This window comes from Corvus hawaiiensis, chromosome 1 (assembly GCF_020740725.1).
Source record: "Corvus hawaiiensis isolate bCorHaw1 chromosome 1, bCorHaw1.pri.cur, whole genome shotgun sequence".
NCBI classification, from domain to species: Eukaryota; Metazoa; Chordata; class Aves; order Passeriformes; family Corvidae; genus Corvus; species Corvus hawaiiensis.
The window spans coordinates 98307440-98328007 of NC_063213.1; the positions used below are offsets into that span (position 1 = coordinate 98307440).

Genomic DNA, 20568 nt, shown 5'->3' on the forward strand with positions numbered 1-20568 from the left:
GCTGCGCGCGGTCGCAGCGAGCGGAGGCCGGGCCTGGAGTCCCTGGCGGTGATCGATTGGCTGCAAGCGGTGTCAGTCACACCAGCCCCACGCGGGCGGGGCCGCTTCAGGCGCAGGACGGGACCGCGTGTTCGAGTCCCGCCTCTGCCGGGTGGCGGACGGGGCCGGACTTGTCTCTAATTAACGGGAGGTTAATTATGGGGTTTATTTTTGGAAGCGGCACTGGCGTGTGCTCGGCGCCTTACTGGGGGAAGGGGCGCAGCTGGCTCCCTGGGGAGTTCCTTGCTGTGCTCAGCATCCCGCTCGGCCCGGGGAGAGGCTGATTTAATCCCCTGCTGGGGGCGAGGGCACCGCCTGGGGTCGGTGATGCGTGATCCTGGGTCCGGCCTCTGGAGCATCCGTCTCGCCCCGCGGGAGCCGTGTCCGCTCGGCGGGGGATGCAGGGGCTGTGCTCCCTGAACCCCCGCTCGCTGCAAGGACTCTGGGTCTGAGCCTTGCCTGAGTTGTGTTCGTGAGATCATTTCTCATACACAGCTGCCTTGCGCTCGCAGAAAAGCTTTTCCAAATTACTGCAGAGCCTCAACTGCATCCTGTCGGGAAGGGATTGCCTTGACCTGACTGCACATGGGCTCTGTCAGCCCCACACTCCTTGGACGAAGCAACTGGGGTTTGACCACAGCCTTTTCGGGGTGAAGATGCCCGGGATGAATTCATGGATGCTCCCAATGAACACAGCTGTAATTCACATCAGGTGCCAAAAACATCTTTATTAGCAAAGTGTACACTAAAACTCCAGAGAAAGAGATGCTCACAGTTTGACTACTCTCAAAGGGAGCTCGATATATTACTTGAGCTGGTGGCCTAGGACTGTCACAGCATCTACCTGAGCGGCGAGGCAGCAGTGCTACGTGGGCTTCTCCTATGGGAATGCTGCGGGAGTCTGCTGGGAGAAGAGGTGGGCAGGAGGAAGCACCTATTGAACCTTTATCAAAAGAGAAAAGCGGGGAGGGAGGGCTGGACACAAGGTATCTGGGGCTTTTCAGCTTTCTGGGATTGTGCTTTTGAGTTTTGTGCTTTATGCCCAGGCTGGTGACCAGTTGGATTGACCTGGGGAGTTGTGGGATGCGTGTTGGGGTTTGCAAGGCGTGACCAGCCTTGCTGGAGAAGTCAGTGCCCTGGGACCTGTGCTGAAGCAGGCTGAGGTGGCAGGGGCTGTTGGCCCTTCACTACTCAGTGGCAATCAAGTAGGACAAGCTTCTGTCCTCTGTCCTTGTCCTGGGCTTCCCACCTGTGGTTTCCCCTGGACCACACCGTGGAGTTTCCCCTGGACCACACCGTGGAGATCTCCCACTCCTCCTCTGGTGACCACCCTTTCTGTAACACCTGCGGCTCTGCTGGGCCAAGCCTCGTACCAACACAATGGTCCCTGCTCCAGAGATCTCCAGCAAAGCGGCCTCGCAGCCCAGAGCTGTAGATCTGCTCTCCTGTGGTCGCTGTGGCTCGCTTGGCTCATGCCCTTCTCGAGAGGAAGCCTTGGCAAGGAGGGGGGGTGGGAACCACATGGCCTAACCAGCTCGATGGTGGCTGTAAGAACTGTTCTAGGTTTGCTCTTATGTGCAAATGAAATCTACTCTATGGGAACCGCTGGAAAATGTTGACCTTGGAAGCCAGCCACTCTATACTTCCTGTCAAGCTGGCAGAAGATAGCTACAAATTATACCCCTGAGCCAATGGCATTGTCCAATGTCTTACCCTTGCAGTCAAAATCAACATCAACTGACCGGGCTTGCAGTTGAGGTTCCTCTTGACTCCCCCCGCAGCCCCCATGTCTCTAACTTCCAGGAAGCATGGGGTCGGAGAGGTGTCTCTGAATGTCCTGGTGCTCGGAAGATACCTCCAAGTGCTCAGGGAGGGAAGGGAAACGAGAGCCCCGCAAGAGTCCATGGGTATTTGGTGCCCTTTGGTGGGGAGGCTCTGGGCTCGGGAGAGGTGGGGAGTGGTGCTCCTGCTCAGAGTAGACTGTCATGGTTTTGTCGGATGACTCAGAGAGCTGCATCCCGCTTGACAAGGAGTCCCTGGATTTCAAGTGGAACTTTTCTACCTCCGTGTAGCTCGGGCGCTGGTGGGAAACGAGGAATCGTGTGGGTTATGGTAAAAGCAAAATGAAGTAGCCACGCTCTCTCCTCATAAGCCTTGGAGCCTCATCAGGCTCCAAGCCCCAAAATGTTATTTTTCACTTGAGGAAGCCTCAGAGCAGAGAAGCCCACTTCCTTCCCTACTGATGGGGCACCTTGGCAGTGTTGGGGATGGCAGCTGTGCCCCAAAATCAGTGAGGCAGTGGGCAGATCTGCTCCCAAAACAAGACCCCGTGGCTTTGCTGGGACCCATGAGTGCTTGGCTGTGCTTTGCCTGGAGAGAACTCAGGATTGGGGCAGAAGGACCCCGGCGGGTGAGGGGTGACCTTACCTGCTCCTGGGTCGCCGGCTCCTGGTCCTCCAGAGGCGCACAGGGCGTGAGCGGCTCCAGGCTCCGCGGGACGATGCCGTACATGGCCAGGCTGTGGGAGGTCGGTGAGATGGGGCTGTACGCGGGTGGCACTTGGGACAGCTGGCGCTGCAGGAGCTGGAGGATTATATTAATATCTGACGACATCCTGGACTCCAGCCTGGGGACAGAGCAGCCTGGCGTTAGCGTAGAGAATCCTTTTGCATACCGCGGCTGGGCAGGGGAGGCACTGGGAGGAGGTGCCAATCCCGCTGCCCCAGGGCAATGATGCTTTGCCTGCTGCTTGTTTTTAGAGGTTTTTAGAGAGCTTCAAACCAGCACTGCCACAGAGAGATCAATCCTGCCATCTCTCTCCTGCCACACTCAATCATCCTCTGCCCAATTTTATGTGGAGCCAAACTGGGATCTGGAGCAGGGATTTGAAAAAAAGCTAAAATTACCCTGGAGGGGGGAAAAAATTGCAATGGTTAGTTTTAATCTGGATCAATTGTCCACGCCAGCTGCCTGTGCTGACAGATGCAGCAAGGCAGGTTAGTGCCAACCATTTTTAACTGAGGAATAGGAGGAAATAGAAAAGTAGAAGTCTCTTCCTTCTGCCTTGTCCTTGACTGAAGTGAAGAGCTCTGGCACCCGCTTGCAGGACACAGTCACAGCATCACTTACAGAATGGGTAGATCTGTCCCCCAGTGCTAGGATGGTGCACTGGAGAGACGCTTAAACACAAGTGTGTGGTGAAATGAGCTCAACAAGTGCAGCAGAGCCCACAGTGTCAGCCCCTCATGTGAGTGCTGCCTGGGGACCTTAAACCTGCACCTCCAGTGTGGGTTCTTCCTTCTCGTTCAAAAATCATAGAATAGTTGGGATTGAAAGGGATCTTAAAGCTCATCCAGTTCCATCCCCATCCATGGGCAGGGACACCTTTCACTATCCCAGGTTGCTCCAAGCCCCACCCAACCTGGCCTGGAACACTTCAGGGAGGGGGCAGCCACAGCTTCTCTGGGCAACCTGTGCCAGGGCCTCACCACCCTCACAGGGAAGGATTTTTTCCTAGTATCCAATCTAAACATACTCTCTGTCAGTTTGAAAAATCATGTATTTTTTCTTATTTAGAGGGCAGTGATGGTCATGAGGCTCATTTGCTCAAGCAGGAGGATGCTTTTAGCTCTTTGCAGCAGGAAGAGGGGACCTGCAAAGGGCTCCAGTTGTGCCTGTGGGTGGTATCGTATCTGCAATTGCATTGAATTTGGAAGCCATGGCAAAGTGACAGATCTCAGGTGGCAGTGTGGGAGATCCTGGGGGTGGTGACAGATGCCAAGGGTGGTGCACAGCAGCAGATGAGGGGCTGGGCTGCAGTCAGGGTCAGGACTTGCCCTTTGAGAAGCTCCTGCGTTTGCAAAGCACTCCCACCCCCTCCCCAGGAATGCAGTGTCCCAGGGGTCAGGATGTGGCGTTGCTGCACACAGAGCCCACTGCAGCCACCTCTAGAAAGCAGAAGCTGATGGCCCAGAGTCCCTCAGGTCCTCTCCAACCCTGCCCACCTGCTGAGCTGGGCCTGCAGGAGCTCCAGCCTGGACTCGATCTGCCCTGGCCTGTAGTCACTGTGCAGGGGCACGTCCTGTGAGCTGTGCACCAGTGAGATGTGCTGCAAAGGCTCCGCAGGGTGGGCCGGCCTCCGGTCCTCCCAGAAGGTGAACATGTTGGGAATATCCAGGGGAGTGGCTGGAAGAAGAGGAGACATCTCAGCACTTCTGTCTTGCATCCTCCAGCCCCACTGGTATGGAGGTGTTCCAGATTCTGTCACCTGACATACATAGAGAGCCATCACCAACATCACAACATACACTGAGATACGTGGAGAGCCATCACCCACACACATGGACAGCCACCACCCTGACACACATGGAGTGGCACAGGAGGGACAGAGCAGATCCAGCTGGGGATAAAAGGCAGTGAAGACCCTTGGCCTTGGAGCGTGGCTCCCCTCAAATCCATGTGAGCTGCTTGGACCTGCTCCAAGACAAGGCCACCATACGCAAGCATCTCTCACCACCCTCCTGCCAGCTCTGCCTGCAGCCGTGGGTACCTGTGTAGGACTGGCTGCTCTCTGCCGCCTGCTTGCCGATCTCCGTGTTGCCGGCGCTGGTGGTGATGAGGCTGAGCGAAGGCAGAGCAAAGTCATCCTTTTTGGGTGTGGGAAAGGGCTCAGCTTTCACAGGGCTGCCAGTCTTAGCCTCGTCATCACTAGCCTGGGAGCAGGGAGAGGTGCTGCTGCCCATGTCGTCCCACCGGTCCTTACTGAGCGGGTTCTGCGGGTTGGTGAGCTCGGAGTAGGTGTGATACTGCTCTGCATCAGAGATGCCCGTGTCTCGGTCTGTGGGACAGCACAACAGGTCAGTCTGGGGAGTACCACACATGAAAAAAACAGCCCCCATTCCCTCTAGGATGCCTGCAGGGCTGGGGCATCACAAGTGGAAGGAGGGAAGGCAGTTTGGGTGCCTGCAAGATGGTCTGCAGGGACAGAGGCACCAGCAACCTCTGCTTTGAGGCACCTGCCAGGGTAGTAATTAATAATGATCCCGCTCTCCCGCCCTGCAGGCTGGGCTCTGCCAATGCAGTGGAACTCACCAGGCTTGCTGGGCTGGCAAAGGGAGTGCTTGCGTTGGCGAGTCCGGCGGTAGGTGCAGTCATACTCCTCGCTGAGGGGTGAGCGGGGAACGCTGTCTGCCTGAGGAATGAGAGGGGCTGGTCACCAGGGAAAGGGTGCCACATCCCATCCATGTGTGCCATGGGGGCTACAGCCCTCTCCACATCCTCTGAAGGTGAAGCTACCTCTGTCTCTTCACCACTGCCCTCTCCCACCCAGTGCCTCCTGGACTGGTTTCAGAGCTCAGGGGATTCCTAAGGCTGTCCTTGCTGCTCTGAGACTGAGGTAAGGGTGTCAGGGCCATGGGGAGGGAAGGAGCACCCTGAGAAGTGTCAGGACATCCCAGAGTGGGACAGGACATGGAGGGAATTTGACTTTCTTTTCTATCTTTCAGGTCTCTCAAAAAAAATGTCAGGAAAGGACAAAGTTCAGTCACACACTATAAAAGAGTCAAACAGCACTGGCAAAAATGCTTCAAGCCTTTCAGGGATTGCAAACCTGATTATTTAAAAAGGAATTTTCAGAGGAAGCTGGTACCCAATTCAATGAAGCATGAGAATATTTCTTACTTCAGCAGCCTCAAAATGTGTGCAACCCATTTGCCCAGGCTGGAGCAGCCCTGTGGCTGATTTACAAGTGCTGCAGAGCAGAGTACCACTGCCATGGCTTGTTGTGCCAGCTTTTCCAAAGAGCTCAGAAACATGCAGTAGACATGTCTTGCTGTGGGGGAATCATAACTCCATGGAGAATGCCCTGGGAAATGTGGCTGTTGCACCTGCTGACATCCTTGCTTCAGCCCTCCCACTTGCCAAATTTAAGCATTGACCACATTTCTCCTTGGGGCAGCCCTGGCACTCACATCTCGTAGGTTGAAGGTGATCTCTAAGTTGCTCCAGAAGTTGTCAGAGAAGGCTGGGTACATGTCCAAGACCTCCAGCAGGTCTTCGCGCTGAATCTTGTGCAAGTCGCAGTAGGTCAGGGCCCTCACATCAGCGTTGGACTTCCCTGGGCGGGCGTAGAGGCTGATGGGCTCCCCAAAGATGTCATTCTTCCCTGTGTCAAGAGACAGCTCATTATGGAGGGGTGGGCACCCACTGCTGCTCCAGATGTTCTGCTCCAGCACCCCTTACTTTGGGGCTCACGAACAAGGGGACGTCCAGCAAGCCTGACCCTGATTCTCTGCGCTGGGGATGACACTGTGAAAGCCATCACTGATGGTGAAACCAAGCCAGAGCAGTGGGTCATCAGTGATGGCTGGTGACTCCTGACCCCTGCTCTCCTTACTCCTGTGTGGCCTCCTCCTGGCATCTCCCAGGGATCCTCCTTTCCCTGTCCACTGGTGCGGGGACCCATCAGATGCTGAGGAACAACCTTCCCTTCCCCAATGAAATTCTTTACCCTCACCTGCCACCCTTTGTCCACTGCTCATTGCCCGTCACCCTTTGCCCCTCACCCATCACCCCTCGCAAAAGGAAGGACTTTTCCACCTAAGATGGCCACCACAATGTCTTCCCGGAGGATCTCAATGGAACCCCGGGAGATGAAGTAGAGTGTGGTGAGGACATCTCCATAGTGCACCAGGGTGTCTCCAGGCGGTGCATGAGTCGTCTTGAACTTCATGGCCAGGGCGCGCAGGCAGCCTTTGCTGGCTCCCCGGAACGCTTTGCAGTTCTGCAGCAGCGTGCGGTTCAGGTGCAGGCAGATGTCAGCCTGCAGGCAGTCAGGGAAGCCCTTCAGCACCTGTGGAGAGCCAGGGAGAGATGCCATCATGCCACCATCCCTGGGAGGGAACACTGTGACAGAACTGAGAGGTTGTGTGACACTCAGCGTGACACAATGGGGCCAAACAGGGAGACTGTGCACCCAGAAAGCCAAAGGTGGGACATTTTCCCATCCCTTGAAGTGTTCAAGGCCAGACTGGATGGGGCTTGGAGCAACCTGGTCTAGTGGAAGGTGTTCCTGCCCATGGCAGGGAGTGGAACAGTTTGAGGTTTGAGGTCCCTTCCAACCTCAAACCATTCTGTGATTCTGTGATTTTGATGATCTTTTGATCTTTCCTTGGTGGATCCCTGCCTGCCTGGCTGTCACTGGCTTTTACTGCTTGTGCTTGGGTACAACAGCACTCCCAAGCAATAAATAAAAGTAACTAGTTCAATCTATTAATACCCACTGGTGGCATATCCCCTTTTTCATCTTTGCACCCACTAATCTTGGATGAATGAGAGCGAAACTGGCACAAAGAGCACAAAAACCTTAATTAAACAGCACCTGCCTGAATGCCAAGAAGCAGCAGCACGGGGCAGTTGTGTGCCGTGACAGCTAAATATACCTGTGCAAATACCTCATGTTGAACAAAAGCTGAATCTGAAGGTGACATCAAGGTAAAACTCGCAATATGGAGAAAGCTGCTGCCACCAATGACTCACAGTGCCAAGGTGAAAACCACCTGGGTTTGGGGTTTTTTTTGGAGAGCAGCATATGGCCCCGGGGTCCTCCTTGCTGTCCTCTTTGCTCACATCCTGCTGGTGGCCAAATCTGGAACAGCCATGCTGGGGCTGGTGAGCATGACTTGTTCCTGGCTCCATCATGATCTCCCAGGCTAGCAAGAGTGTTTCCCTACTGGGAAATAAGGGGTGGAGGAATTGATTGGGCTGTGGGGTCATTGATGAGATTGTGCTGTCTCAGCAGCACCCAGTAGGAATTGGTGTGAGCGGCAGCACGGCTGAGCCGCAAGCTCAGCGCTCACAGGGGATTTGTGACCTGGGTTTGTACTAAGCCAAGAGAACCTGTGCTTGGTAGGGTGCCATGGCACTGCTTCTTGTTGTTGCCACTGATGTCCAGCCCAGGGTGTCTCCTCCACCAGAGAGGTTTAACCCGAAGCTCTCCCAGCAGCAAACCCCCAAAATGCTGCCCAGTTGTTTCATGTGGCAGCAGCAACTTTAGAGGGAGATGCTGAATTCATACAAATCTGTGTCCTGATGGTGCTTAGGATCAAATCTTAAGGAAAAAAAGGAGCATGAACTGGGAATGAGTGGGCTGATGACCTCCCCAGGGCCAAGAGATCAGGAATACGAGGTCCCATGTCTCTCCTTGCCTTATCCTTTCTCATTCCTCTGCCTTGCTTCTGTCCGAGCCATCATGTCTGTGCACTGAATCCCGGGGCCGTGACTCAAGTCCCCAGCCCAGAACACCTTGGCCGAGCCACCTCCTCATCCCCGCAGAGCCCTGGCGCCGTTGGCACAAGCCTTCCCACCAGGCTCGGAGCCCCGGCACCTCTCCAGCACAGCTCCACCATTGATCCCCCTTTGCTAACAAACAGCTGCCTCTCTGGGCTCTAATTAAAATGGATCGAGGTTTATTTAAATGCCCTCCTTTCCCTGCTGTGAGAGCAGGATGCACTTTGCTTAGCAACCGGCAGTGTGGAGAGGAGCTGGATCGATACCTGCTCCACTCCTGTGACACCAACAGACACCAGCCTGAAAGTGCTCAGTGCCAACAGGGACTCTGAGCTCCCCACCAAACCTGCTCTCTGGCCAAGAAATGTGCTTATGACCCTGAAAAACCTCCGGGTAGCTGTAAAGGAATGGGCAGAAAAAGGGGAGAAGGAGAAAGGGGGATGCAGGAGGTGGAAATGCAGGAGGTGTATGGATAGAGTCTGTCTCCAGCCTCCCAAATCTCCTGCCTCTGTGCTGGTCAAAAGGATGGAAGTGTTTGGGTGGACCCAGATCTAGACACCATGTTGTTCCAGACAAAGTGCTGTGAGGGCACAAGGCCTCCCTGCCCATACTCACTGCGTTCATGTCGATGCCATTGGTGTAGGACCAGGCGTGCTGGAAATACTCCTCCAGGCGCTGGCGCAGGGGGTTGGGGATCTGGTGGAAGCGGATGAACTCCTTGACCCGCAGCATCTGCGTGTGGTAGCGGGCTGTGCCTGAGTAGAGGCGCTGGATGATGGCTGAGACGTTGCCAAAGATACTGGCATACATCAGAGCTGCAACAAGAGAGCAGGACTCAGCGGGACGTGGGGAGATGCATGTCCAGCCACATCGGACCTGCAACCAGCAGATTCCCAAAACCCACATCTACCAGGACCTGAAAACACGTATTTCTATCACCCCAACCACTTGTCTGTGCGGAAGAGGCATAGGCAGAGGGAGATGCTCCAACCTCCAAAGCAGGGATGGGGACAGTGGGACATGCGCAGGCACTCACAGCCAATGAGCATGACACAGATGGAGAAGATCTTCTCGGAGTTGGTGTTGGGCGAGACATTGCCGAAGCCCACACTGGTGAGGCTGCTGAAGGTGAAGTACAGGGCAGTGACGTATTTATCCTTGATGGACGGGCCAGAGGAGAGGTCGCTGTCATTGTAGCGCTTGCCGATCTGGTCGCCCAGGTTGTCCAGCCAGCCGATCTTGTGCTCCATGTAAGGCCGCTCCACGTTGCCGATGGCGTACCAGATGCAGGCCAGCCAGTGGGCGATGAGGGCGAACGTGCACATGAGCAGGAAGAGCACGGCTGCCCCGTACTCCGAGTACCGGTCCAGCTTACGGGCCACGCGCACCAGGCGCAGCAACCGGGCAGTCTTCAGGAGGCCAATGAGGGTGGTGGTCTGCAGGAGAGAGGTGAGAAACCTCAGGGACAACCAAAGGATAAATACGGCATGTTCCAAAGGCATGTTCCCAACCGAGCCATGCTTCCTTTGAAGGATAAAAATGCATTTCTAGAGTGTGAATCACCTTGTCCTGGAGGTGACCTCTGAACTAGGTCAGATGAGTCACAGCACAGGAAGGGCAGTTTCCCTCTGCTGACCATAAAGGCAACAAGCTCTGGGATTAGAGGTGAGCAAGTGAGAAGAGCCAAGGCCAAGCCCATGTTTCCTGATGGGTCCTCACCTTGCCAGCCATTGCTCCCAAAAGAGCTGCCTTTCACTCCCAGACATGGAGCCTCCAGGCAGTACAGTAACTACAGGGTTATCCCACTGCCAACATTTTGAGTCTGGCTGGCAATGCACCCCCAAATTCACCCACAGTGGAGTGTGGGGTCAGCCGTTAAACTGAGCCCCCCGCCTGCTTTGCTGGGTCAGCCTCAGCAAGGGGCGTGGATCCAGTCTTAACACTTAGAGTAGGGACTGCCTGACCCTAAAAAATGAAATCCCAGGTCCCAGCTGCTTAAAAACCTGTAAAGACACCCTTGTCCACCCTGTGACCAACCACCCCTCTCCCCATGGATTTATCCATCTACCACTTACCATCAAACCATCCACATCCCTCTCTTTCTCTCCCATACATCTCTCCCTATCCATCCACAAGTCCCCTCCTGTCCTGATATACCCCCAGACCCTGCTCTTACCTCATCAGAGCCAGAGCGGAAGATGAGCAGGTCAAAGGGGATGGCAGCCACCATGTCAATGAGGAACCACCCCTTGAAGTAATGAATGGCGATCTTGCCGGGGTGGCTCACCACCTCATCGTTGATGTTGACGTAGGTGGTGCGGAAGTTGATGACAATGTCCACGATGAACATGATGTCCACGATGAGGTCAATGATGTTGAGTGGGTCACAGGTGTAGCTGCAGTCCCAGCGCTTCTCCTCCACCTGCTCCTCGTTGAGCAGGAAGGCAGCCGAGTAGGGGGTGAAGACCGCTGTGTAGATGACCAGCAGGAGGATGAGCCAGTCCCACACGGCCTTGAAGGGGCTGTAGTGCAGGATGGTCCATCGGTGGATGCGTGGCGCCTGCAGCTTGTACTCGGGAAGGACATCAGCACCCAGGGACAGCACCTGCCAGGAGAGGGATGATGAGAAGGATGGGAGACCAAGAGAGGCTGGATAATGCCAGGAACCAGGCAAGAGACTTCCATGTGCTGGTAGAGCATTGAGGAGCACACAATGGTTTCCTATAGCTTTTTCACCTTTGTTGGCTCTATATGTTTGCCCAATTGCCCGCTGTGGCTGGCACCAAGGTCCTTGTCTGTCTCTGATGGTCACAGCACCCTCAGGGCAGCTTCTTACCTGCTTTATGTCCTTCTGACCCAGCAGAGAGGAAAGTGCCTGCTGCTGTGCCTCCTTCTGCCCTCAGCTCTGTGCCACCTCCCTGGGAGCTGCTGGGCATCCCTGGCACAGGTTGTGGGATGGGCAGAGATGCCATCCCATGGCTGTGTCACCTGAGGGTGACAGCACATTAGGCATCCCGCAAGCCTTGGACCATGCCTTTCTCAGCCATAGCAGGTATCTTCCCCTGCATGTCCTTCTGGCACAGTTGCCCTCCAAGCAGGGGGATAGCTTGGGCCACCTGCAGCAAGGCCTCAGGCAATGCCCATTTCCCATCTCACCTCTGGCCACCAATGTGCAAACACCATCTCAAGCATGCAAGCACCCTCTCATGCTGCCATGTGTCCCCACGGCTCTCTGCTTTCATGGGGACACACTCCACAGCACCAGTGAATCCCCCACACATCCCAGGCCTGGCCCAGCTCTCCCTCCAGGACTAATGCCAGCTCCTGATGAGCTCTAAAGCCACCCTGGGGACACAACACAAGGCACTGGGGATGGGAGGGGTGGGGTTGTCCCGCTTTGGGTGCTGAGGGGTGGTGGCATGAAGGGGCTTATTTGGAGCTGGGGGCAGCTGGATCCCCTTCCTGCCCCTGCTGCTCCGTTGTCTCCCAGTGTCCCTGTGGTGCTGGGACCAGTGCCAGTTGCAGAGCAGGGTGAGGGGCACCTCAATTCTCTCTCCTGGCCCTGAGACCCCAGCTAAAAGGGAGCTTTTTGCTGGGCTGCAAAGGAGAGGAGAGAGGAAAGAGGAGAGAGGAGAAAGGAGGATCCACATATCCCAAGGCAACAGTGATGGGCATCACCACGGCTCTGGCAACAGATCTGGAAGAAGGGTCTGATCCTTCCTGCACCAACACCTGTCTTATTCAAGGGTTTCCCAAGGGCTCCTGATGCTGCAATCCAAAGTGAATCCACCCCTGTAGCCCCATGCCACAGCAAGCAGCCGCTCCCGCAGCCCAGAGCCCCAGGACACTGGAGGGTCCCGTGTCCCGGAGGTGCCCCTGCTCCTACCTGCCTGCAGCTCGCCCGGCGCCCCAGGCGGCAGCTGACCCTTGAAGTCCGGGTGTCCACCATGGGGGCCCCCAGCCCCACACGCCCAGGCAGCGTCCGGCACGGCGGGCGCAGCGCTCGGGCCGTGGCATCGCCCACGCAGGCACGCAGGCACTCAGCCAGGCGGGTGGGAGACATGCGGCTGCGAAGGGCATTCAGGAGCCCAGCGTGGATTAATCAAACCTAATCGATGCTGGGGCCCCCGTGGGGACGAGAGCGCCAATGGAGCAGCGGGAGCTGTCGACGTCGTTGGTGGATGGCGAGGGGAGGGATTGGAAAAAGTGACCCAAACGCAATCGTTGTGGAGGGAATGAGGCACCAGTTGGGCTTGGGGACTGGCTCCCGTGGGGATGGTGGGGAAGGGGACAAGACAACACCAGTAAAATGCTTGATTCCCAAAACCAAGATGCACCTAGAAGACCTGAGATGGGCTCCTTCGCCTCGTGCCTGGGAAAACCAGCAACGCTCCCACGCTCAGCAGCTGAATGCTTGTTCTGCCTGGCTGCAGGCAGCTCTGGGAGGCCAGTCCTGAATTTGGGCCACCAAATACTGTTCCCTATGCTGGGGCACCTGCCCTGCGCCTCATCCCTATTCCTGGCACCTAGCTCTTGTGGCAGAAGCAAGAACAGGTTAAGCCCTCTTGCTTTCCAGGCAGAAATGAATAAAAAAACACAATCCCAAAGATCTGAGGCAGAAAAGGGTGAAAAAACAACCCCCAGAAGAGCATCCAAACCAACACAGAGCTAGGGAGCAGCAGCACCCTTGTTCCTCTCTGCCCCTAAGGGATGGCAAGGTCACCCTTGGGTGGCCTGGGAGTCTCTGCAGGTGGCAGTGCCAGTGTTCCCCATGGTGATCCTCCTGGGTGCCCCTTCCCTTGTCCCCTTCCTCCTGCACTTACCGGCTTCAGCTGCAGCCGCAAGCTCATGGTGCGGGGTGCTGGGTGCTGGCAGCGGGGTGCTGGGTGCTGGCAGCGAGCGAGGGAGTGCAGGAGGGAGGAGGAGGAGGAGGGAGCCGAGTGTGTATGGGCTGTGGGTGACAGAGGGGGGAGGCTCCTGTGGCCCTGGCTAACCCAGGCCATTGCTTGTGCCCCATGGTGCCCAGCACCCATCACCTTCCCTGTCCCTTGCTCAATGCTGGGGATAAGGGCACTGGGGTGGGGGCCACTCCAGTATCACCAGGAGAGCCTCAAGCACAAGGGGCTGGGCAGGATCAGGCCCATGGTGCTGGCTGCAGGCTGGCAGTGACCCAGTGTCACTCCCAGCACATATCCTGACACAGCTCAGATTCCCATCCCTGTCCCCAGCACCCTCCTGCCCAGTGGGGCAGTCTGGGGGGGACTGGGACACATGCCTCCTGCAGACAGGACCCCAGCCTGGTGACACCGACCCCACAGCATCCCCATGTGCCTCCAGCTGTGCTCCAGAGCCACAGCCCTGCAAGGCTGAGCCTGGGACCTTCACTGCACTTGTGACCTGCCCTCCCTGCCAGCCCAGTGTGGGGCCAGACCATCCCAAACAGCCCCTGTCTCCACTCCCTGCCCACCCACTGGTATTTTTGGATGGTGTCTCGCTGCTGTCTCTGCCTCACCATGAATCATTTAACAGCCAAGAGCGGGGAGCTGTGGCTTGGTGGGAGGTGTGGGGGACACTGGGGTGAGGACAGGCAGGTCGCCCGTGGGAGGGGGAGATGCGGCAGGGAGGAGAGGTCCATCCTGCCCTGTCCCATCGCACCCCATCCCATCTGGAGATTGACAGTGAAGATTGACCTCTGTGGGCACTGCACTGCAGAGCCCTGCAGCTCTGATCCCATCACTCCACAACCAGCTACTGAGTGGCCAACACTACCGTGACAGTGTCGCCCCAGTGTGACCATTGATCCCTGGTGTGTTCTTTGTGATGGGGATGGGGGCATGGAGGCTGCTCACCCTCCCACCATGGAGTTCAGGGGCTAATCCTGGGTTACTGCAGTCGCCCCCAGATTAGAGGGACTAATGAAGGGGACAAGCCAGGGGGAAAACAAGCCTAAGATCTGTTCCATGATGTGTGAGGTGGGGATCCCATCCCCTGTGCGTGGAGGCTGTGAAGTTAAAGGTTTGCTGGCACCGAGACAGAAGGAGAATCCTGCATAGCACCCCACTCCGATGGAGCAAACTCCCAAGCCTGGAGGCTTTTCTGGGGTCAGAAGGCTGCATTTTCATTAAATTTGCCCGGGGCTGCTGCTGGAAACAATGGGAGGTGCCCTTAGATATATTTCGTACATTGAGGCTCTCCCATGCCTCAGTTTCCCCACAGGTAGAAGAGCTCCCTACTCGGGATTGTGGGATCCGTCAGCACCTTTCATGCACTCTGACATCCCCATGGGATGCACCATTCCATGCGCGTCCCTTTGGGCGACAGTGCTAAGTGTCCCCTGCAATGACAGGAGGTGCCGCACGTGTCGGTGACAGTGCAGTGCCATCTGCTGTCTCCCAGGGGATCCTGTGGCTCTCGGCATGCTGACACCAGGCCGGGTCCCTGGCTGGGCACCTTGGGGCCAGCGGTGCCCCAGAGGCTCCATTCCCAGCGCTGGGGGCAGGAACAGTGGCCAGAGTTCCCCCCAAGAGAAGCCACATGTGCACACGAACATGCAAATCCGTGTCCCCTTCAAGGCCATCATCGCGAGCGGTTCATGCTGGTGTTTCCCCAGCCACAAATTACCAGAAATACTTGTTTAGGGGACTAAAACGAGCATTTCAGCCATTCAGAGGAAGGCATAACCAAACACAGGGATACTGGCATTTCTTGGGATGGAATCTCCAGGTGTCACTGCCCTCTCTGCTTCTCTCCTCCAAAAGCCAGTGGAGTGGTTGTGACTGTCCCCCAGCAGCAACACCAGCACCCCATCACTGCCTTGGTGGCATCTCACTGCCCACATACCTGTGTGACCTTCTCAGTGACGTTCTGGGTGCGCTCCATCACCTTGTGGGGAGCAATTATCTCAATCTCCGTGGTGGAGCCCGAGCGGTGCTTCTCCAGGTTGAACTCCACAAAGTTGAGCGTGAACTGGGGGATCTGGCTGATGGTCCGGTACTTCATGAGGTCCGAGTCTGAGGTGGAGTTCGGGGGGTTGGGTTTGACATGGGAAGCCTCTGAAAGAGGATGGAGAGGAGCACTGAGAAGGGCAGTGTGAGCAGGAACAGATCCCCAGAGCCCTGACCTCATGTAGGACCTTCAGGAGTTGGGGACCGCCACAAGGTGCCACCAAAAGGTGCCAAAGTCTGCTTGGCCATAAAGGCTTGGCTTCTTCAGGCTGGCTCAGACGAAGGATGCCCAACCCGGGATGCCTGAGAGAGAGCTGCTTTTCCCACACATCACCCATCTTTTCACCATTAAACCTCCTGCAGGGGGCTCAGACCAGCTGCCAAAACACAAACACCCAATGTCCTTTGCTACCCCTGAAGACTGTAGTGGGTTAGGGACCAACCCAGTAAGATTCACCAGGGAGAGATGCCAAAAACTGGCATGAAAACAGACAAAGGAGGAGGTCATTCTCCTCCACCCTTGCATGCTTTTGCCTGACAAACAGCTGAGCTGCTGTCTTGGTTTTTGGCCATCAAACTGAACCAGGAGTTGGATGATATTCCCACTTGGATGTATCCTCTACCCCCAGCTCCAGGCAGGGAGGTCAGAGCTTTCTCTGGAAGAAGAGCTGTAGTGGGGATCCTGACAGTTCTCCCTGGGGACCTGCCTCTGGGTCACCCCAGTGCAGGACCAGGGAGGAAGCTGTGGAGGTGGTCATTTCATGGTCAGGCTTGTGGCAATGTGTTGTCACGAGTGAGAGCCTGTACCCACACCCAGGGCTCCAGGAAGATCCCCAGGCACTGTACCCAGTGTGTACCAACCTTTCCATCTCCTACAGGCAGGGTAGGGATATATTTTCAATTTTTTACCCCTTCTAATCCTTGCACTCTGACATTGACCCAAGTGGTGGTGTTGGCAGGAGGTGTCTGAAGGCATTGTGAAGGTGCCCAGTGAGCACCAGCCACCCTGCTGCCACCCTTCTCCCTGCTCATTCCCCTTCCCTCTCTCTACATTGTGCCTCCTTCTGAGGGTCCATAACCTGTGACTATTGAAGGGTCATGATGCCCCACCCCATTTTTCCTGCCAGATTCCACAGACTGATCTCTCATCCCCAGTTACAGAGGCTTCTCTTTCCTGACCTCCATCTAATTTGTCATCATCACTCTCATGAGAACCAGAGGTCTGGATGTGGATACCACGGTGAAGGATCATTCCCTCCAGCCCTACGGAGCGGCCTGGCTGGTGCCTCACCCACCTCCAACACATGGACACAGCTCACACTGCCCATGCCTGCAGACCCCTCCCCTCCCTCCAGGGAAGGTGGGATGGCATCGGGATGCCCCTCGTGTGGGCAGCTGAACGCAACCTCACACGGTCTCACATATCACACACAAACCATGAATGGCTCTACCTACAGAGCAGGACCTGCCTGTGCAGGGAATCGCAAGGAGACCAGTGGGTTTTGGGGAGAAGACCCAAGTAATCTCCACTTTGCCAAGGGAAGAGACTGAGACCTCCCCCCCAAGATGTGCTGAGGCCATCGCCAGAACCCTGACTCCCGCAGTAGAACCGACAGCTCCGGGGTTTTTCCCTACCTGAGTTTGCCCTCCTTTCCCTGAATTTTCTCTGGAACTCAGACCTTGCAGCCTCAAAGTTGTCCAAGGAGGAGACCCTGCGGAGGCTGTGGAAGCTGCCCCCAGGGCGAGACCGAAAGAAACCCCACGCAGGGTACGACCCTCGTGGGCCCAGCACGGGAGGCTCTTGTTTCGGGGACGAGTGTTGTAGGGTGGGGTCGGCCTCCAGGCTTGGCCTCCGCTCCTTTTCCAGGAGGGATTCGGTCTCTGACTGCATACAGTTTTCCTTGGGCGATGTCTTCAAGTCCCTCAAAATCAGGGAGTCACCACCAGGCTTTAAGACAGCCAGGAGAAAGCGTTGTATTAGAAGGAGTCCCCACGTGCTGGGGGGGAAGGAGAGGGAGCTGGGGTGGGTAAGAGGAGAGGCAGAGGACTGGGAAGCACTGCGGTTCCTGAGGTCATCTCCAGCCTGGACCAGGACCTGCTTTGGAGTGGGGCGACCGAGTCCCTGGGGACCTGGCAGCTCCTACCTCCTACCAGCTCCCGCCGGAGGCTGGGCGGCCGCGGGGAGGTTTGCAAGGCGATGCTGCACAGCTGGGAAGCAGGTGAAAGCAAGAGAAGAGGAGACCTAGGGACAGGCTTGCCTGGAGGACCTGCTGTGCCATGCATTTTTCCGAGATGTCCCTATGTCCCACCACTGGGGCTGCCCTTCCCTCACCTGCTGCAAGAGCTCAGGCCACCACTGAGGGTCAGTGCCAGGCCCTGTGCTGGCGTTTATGGGAGAGGATGTGCTCTGCACCAGGAAGCACTGGAGGAGCTCCTGGGTTTGCAAATTTGGCCATATTGGTCCTCCTTCTCCTACAACCATCATTAGCCATGGCTAAACCTTTTTCCCTGGAGACCTGACTTCTCCAGAGTTTCCAGACTTCAACTTCTGCAATGGGGTGTGCAAAACAACCACCTTCTGGAGCAGAAACCCGTGTGCCTGTGCCCCCCCAGTCATACCCATGGGAGGGACTGTGTCTGTTCTCACTATCCCTAAGGCCCTTAGGCCAGGTTTTGGGATGGGGTGCCTGGAGAGGCTGACTGCTGGCTGGCCCTGCACCTGCAGAGCTGTGCCCACTTGACCAAGCTCCAGCAAAGTGGTGGATCATCAGGTTGTCCTCAATCCACATTTTCTATGTGTGTGCCCTGAAACACTGCAGTGCCCTGGGCAGCTCCAGCCTGGGGGTACCCAGAGCTTTTAGCAGTGCTGTTGTCTATAGGAATGATGCACCCAAAGCATCTGATAACCCTACACACATCTTCAACCTACCACAAGCACAACCTCTGAGAGGACGGGCACCTTCCATCTCATTATATCTGTGATTTGGGGAAGCAGATTTATCCAGGCTGTCTGGATATACCCAGCACAGCGAGACCCTGGCACCTGGGGATGCCTTAGCAGAGCAGAAGCCTCCTGCCCACAGCCTTGAGCTGCAGCATTTCAGAAAACAACAGGTCTTTGACTGGAGGTACCCATAGCACTTTTGACAGCCACCAAGGAAGCCACCAAGAACAGCAATCTCTAAACAGGTCCCACCAACAGTTTTTCAAGGTCAGCAATGACAGCATCACCCTCCATCATGGGAAGCAGAATCTTTGCTGGAGGGCTGAGAAGCTGGACCTGCCTGTGCTGCCTGGTCCCTGCCAGGAAAACATGGGGAAATGAGCCTGGCAGTCCCTGCCAGTCCCTGCTCAAAGCACACCTGCTCCACACTCCTACAGCCACCAGCACATCCCCTTCCTGAGGTGGGGACAACTCCCTGGAGCTCCACCATCCTGGACAACTTGCACTATAGAGCCAGACCTTCCTCCCCGCTTTGGCACATCTCCTGTTCCCCCCACGAGCCACGGAATGTGCAGAGCAGCACCGTTGAGCTCCAGCCCACACCAACAAAGCACCGCGCTCGCTGCCAGCCCTCAGCGGGGCCAGCGCTCGGCACTGACCCAGGGCCAGGGCCATACCGCTGGACATGGCCCGAGCCACAGCAGCTGAGGGGGAGCAGGATGGGGACAGCAAGGAAGAGCGCTGGGACCTGGCCTGAGGCGTGGGCTTATATCAGACAAAGGCTACGGTTACCTTTCCATAGTCAATGGCTACTCCATCAAACTCACTGGTGGGCAGAGATTTCCGCTGGATTTTGAGTCGCCGCAGGGACGGGAGACTAAACTTCAAAGTCCTACTTTCACCTTGTTAAAAAGAAAAACAAAACACAAGAGAGAAAGATGTGACCTAGCTGCACGTGATGGCTGAAGTGAGGCGGGACAGGGAAGAGGCTACGGAGAACTCTAGGTGGCTTTGGGGGACGCACATGCTGTGTGGCCCTTCCTCCTCCAAAGCACTTGCTATTCCCATGCCATCACATCGCCGTGTGCTGAAGGCAGACCCTGACCTGGCAGCAAGCTCTGCTGAGCTGGAGAAGAGTTCCCTACAACTGCGGATGTGAGACGGGAAAGGTGCAGAAAACCCCTAAGCCAATTAAAGAGGTTAAAGCCACTTAAGGGATTTGGACCTGGAGGAAATCGAGCCTCTAAATCTCCTTGGTGGAAATTCAGGAAAAAAACTGCACAGTAGATGGTAATTTAGAAAGGCATTGAAAGAAAAGTAGTTCTAGCAATTTTGTTCCTGGATTTGTTTTGGATTTTCAGTGAGGGAATTTGGACCACACAGTGGGGTCCCTTCCTGCTGTCACAGGGGACCAGGACACCACCTCACTGGAGACTGGGGCTGAGACAAGGGCAGCCAGGGCTGCTAGGAGCTGTGAGAGAGGTGCAGGAGAGGAAAAGCCCAGATGTGGAGAGGACCCAATGCCCCTGGTTGTGACACTCAATGCAAAGTCACTTGTCCTCTTCTAGAGGAGACCATGATCACTTGCTTCTGCAGAGTTCATGTGAGCAGCTAGGTTCACACCCTTGGAGCCTGGGTCAGCCCTGGAGCTCATCCAGCAGCACCAGCTGTGCTCCCTAACTGCACGAAAGGTGGCCTAAATCCTGGGGTGTGTGGGATGTGGCATGAGCTCCACAAAGACATCGTCCCCTGGGAAAAAGCAGCACGCTGAGGAGCTCTTTGGTTTTGGCAGGATTAACTTCCCTAACCCAGCCCCAAAACACCACCGAGCTGCTTGGGCAGGGTCCCAGCCTGCCCAGCTGCCCAGAAATGCCCTCGCCCATGGGGTACCACGCAGGCTCCCTCTGCTCACCCCATCCTCACTGTCCAGAGCAGCTTTTCAGCTGGAAGAAGCAAAGCATCCGACTTTCCCTGCATACCAATGAGCTGGGGACCAGCAATGCAGCCACCTGTGGCCAAGCAATTAAAGACTGAGTCAGAAGACCTGTGCACGAGAGCCTGACCTGGACTGGCACCAGCAGCTCTGGCCTTTCCACACTCCCTGTCGCTGGAGTGGAAAACCCAAGAAGCACCCCTTGGGATGCACAACACAACATCCAACATGCAGGGAAGTGACAGGTACTCTTGATTTGGGTGCCTTCTGCCAAAGGTATGTCTTTGGGTGGGATGGGGTATGGGTGCATTATATGTTGAGATATTCTGAGAGCTGGTGGGGCTGCAAAGCAACGCTGGTGCTGGAATTTAGGATTTCCTCAGCAGGTCATGCAGAGGGGGTAGCTGGTACTAAAGCAATCC

At 56.1% G+C, this 20568-nt stretch overlaps 1 protein-coding gene across 3 annotated transcripts in view; it reads right to left on the bottom strand.

The window, feature by feature from the left end:
* Positions 1–747: 747 nt before the first annotated feature.
* Positions 748–20568, bottom strand: part of KCNH6 (potassium voltage-gated channel subfamily H member 6) — a 32928-nt gene continuing 13107 nt past the window's right edge. Inside the window, exons 4-16 of one of the 3 annotated variants that reach the window (XM_048320344.1) lie at positions 19006–19115; positions 16905–17217; positions 15166–15377; positions 10502–10930; positions 9362–9761; positions 8941–9140; positions 6637–6889; positions 6009–6202; positions 5131–5230; positions 4589–4876; positions 4044–4224; positions 2467–2665; positions 748–2119 (exon numbers count right to left, since the gene is read on the bottom strand). In XM_048320344.1, coding sequence (XP_048176301.1) covers positions 1832–2119; positions 2467–2665; positions 4044–4224; positions 4589–4876; positions 5131–5230; positions 6009–6202; positions 6637–6889; positions 8941–9140; positions 9362–9761; positions 10502–10930; positions 15166–15377; positions 16905–17217; positions 19006–19115 — 3167 coding nt within the window. In that variant the 3' untranslated portion in view covers positions 748–1831. Of the gene's footprint in view, positions 2120–2466; positions 2666–4043; positions 4225–4588; positions 4877–5130; positions 5231–6008; positions 6203–6636; positions 6890–8940; positions 9141–9361; positions 9762–10501; positions 10931–12211; positions 13604–15165; positions 15378–16904; positions 17218–19005; positions 19116–20568 lie in introns of those variants that run through there. The other 2 variants (XM_048320352.1, XM_048320361.1) reach the window with 2 other exon arrangements.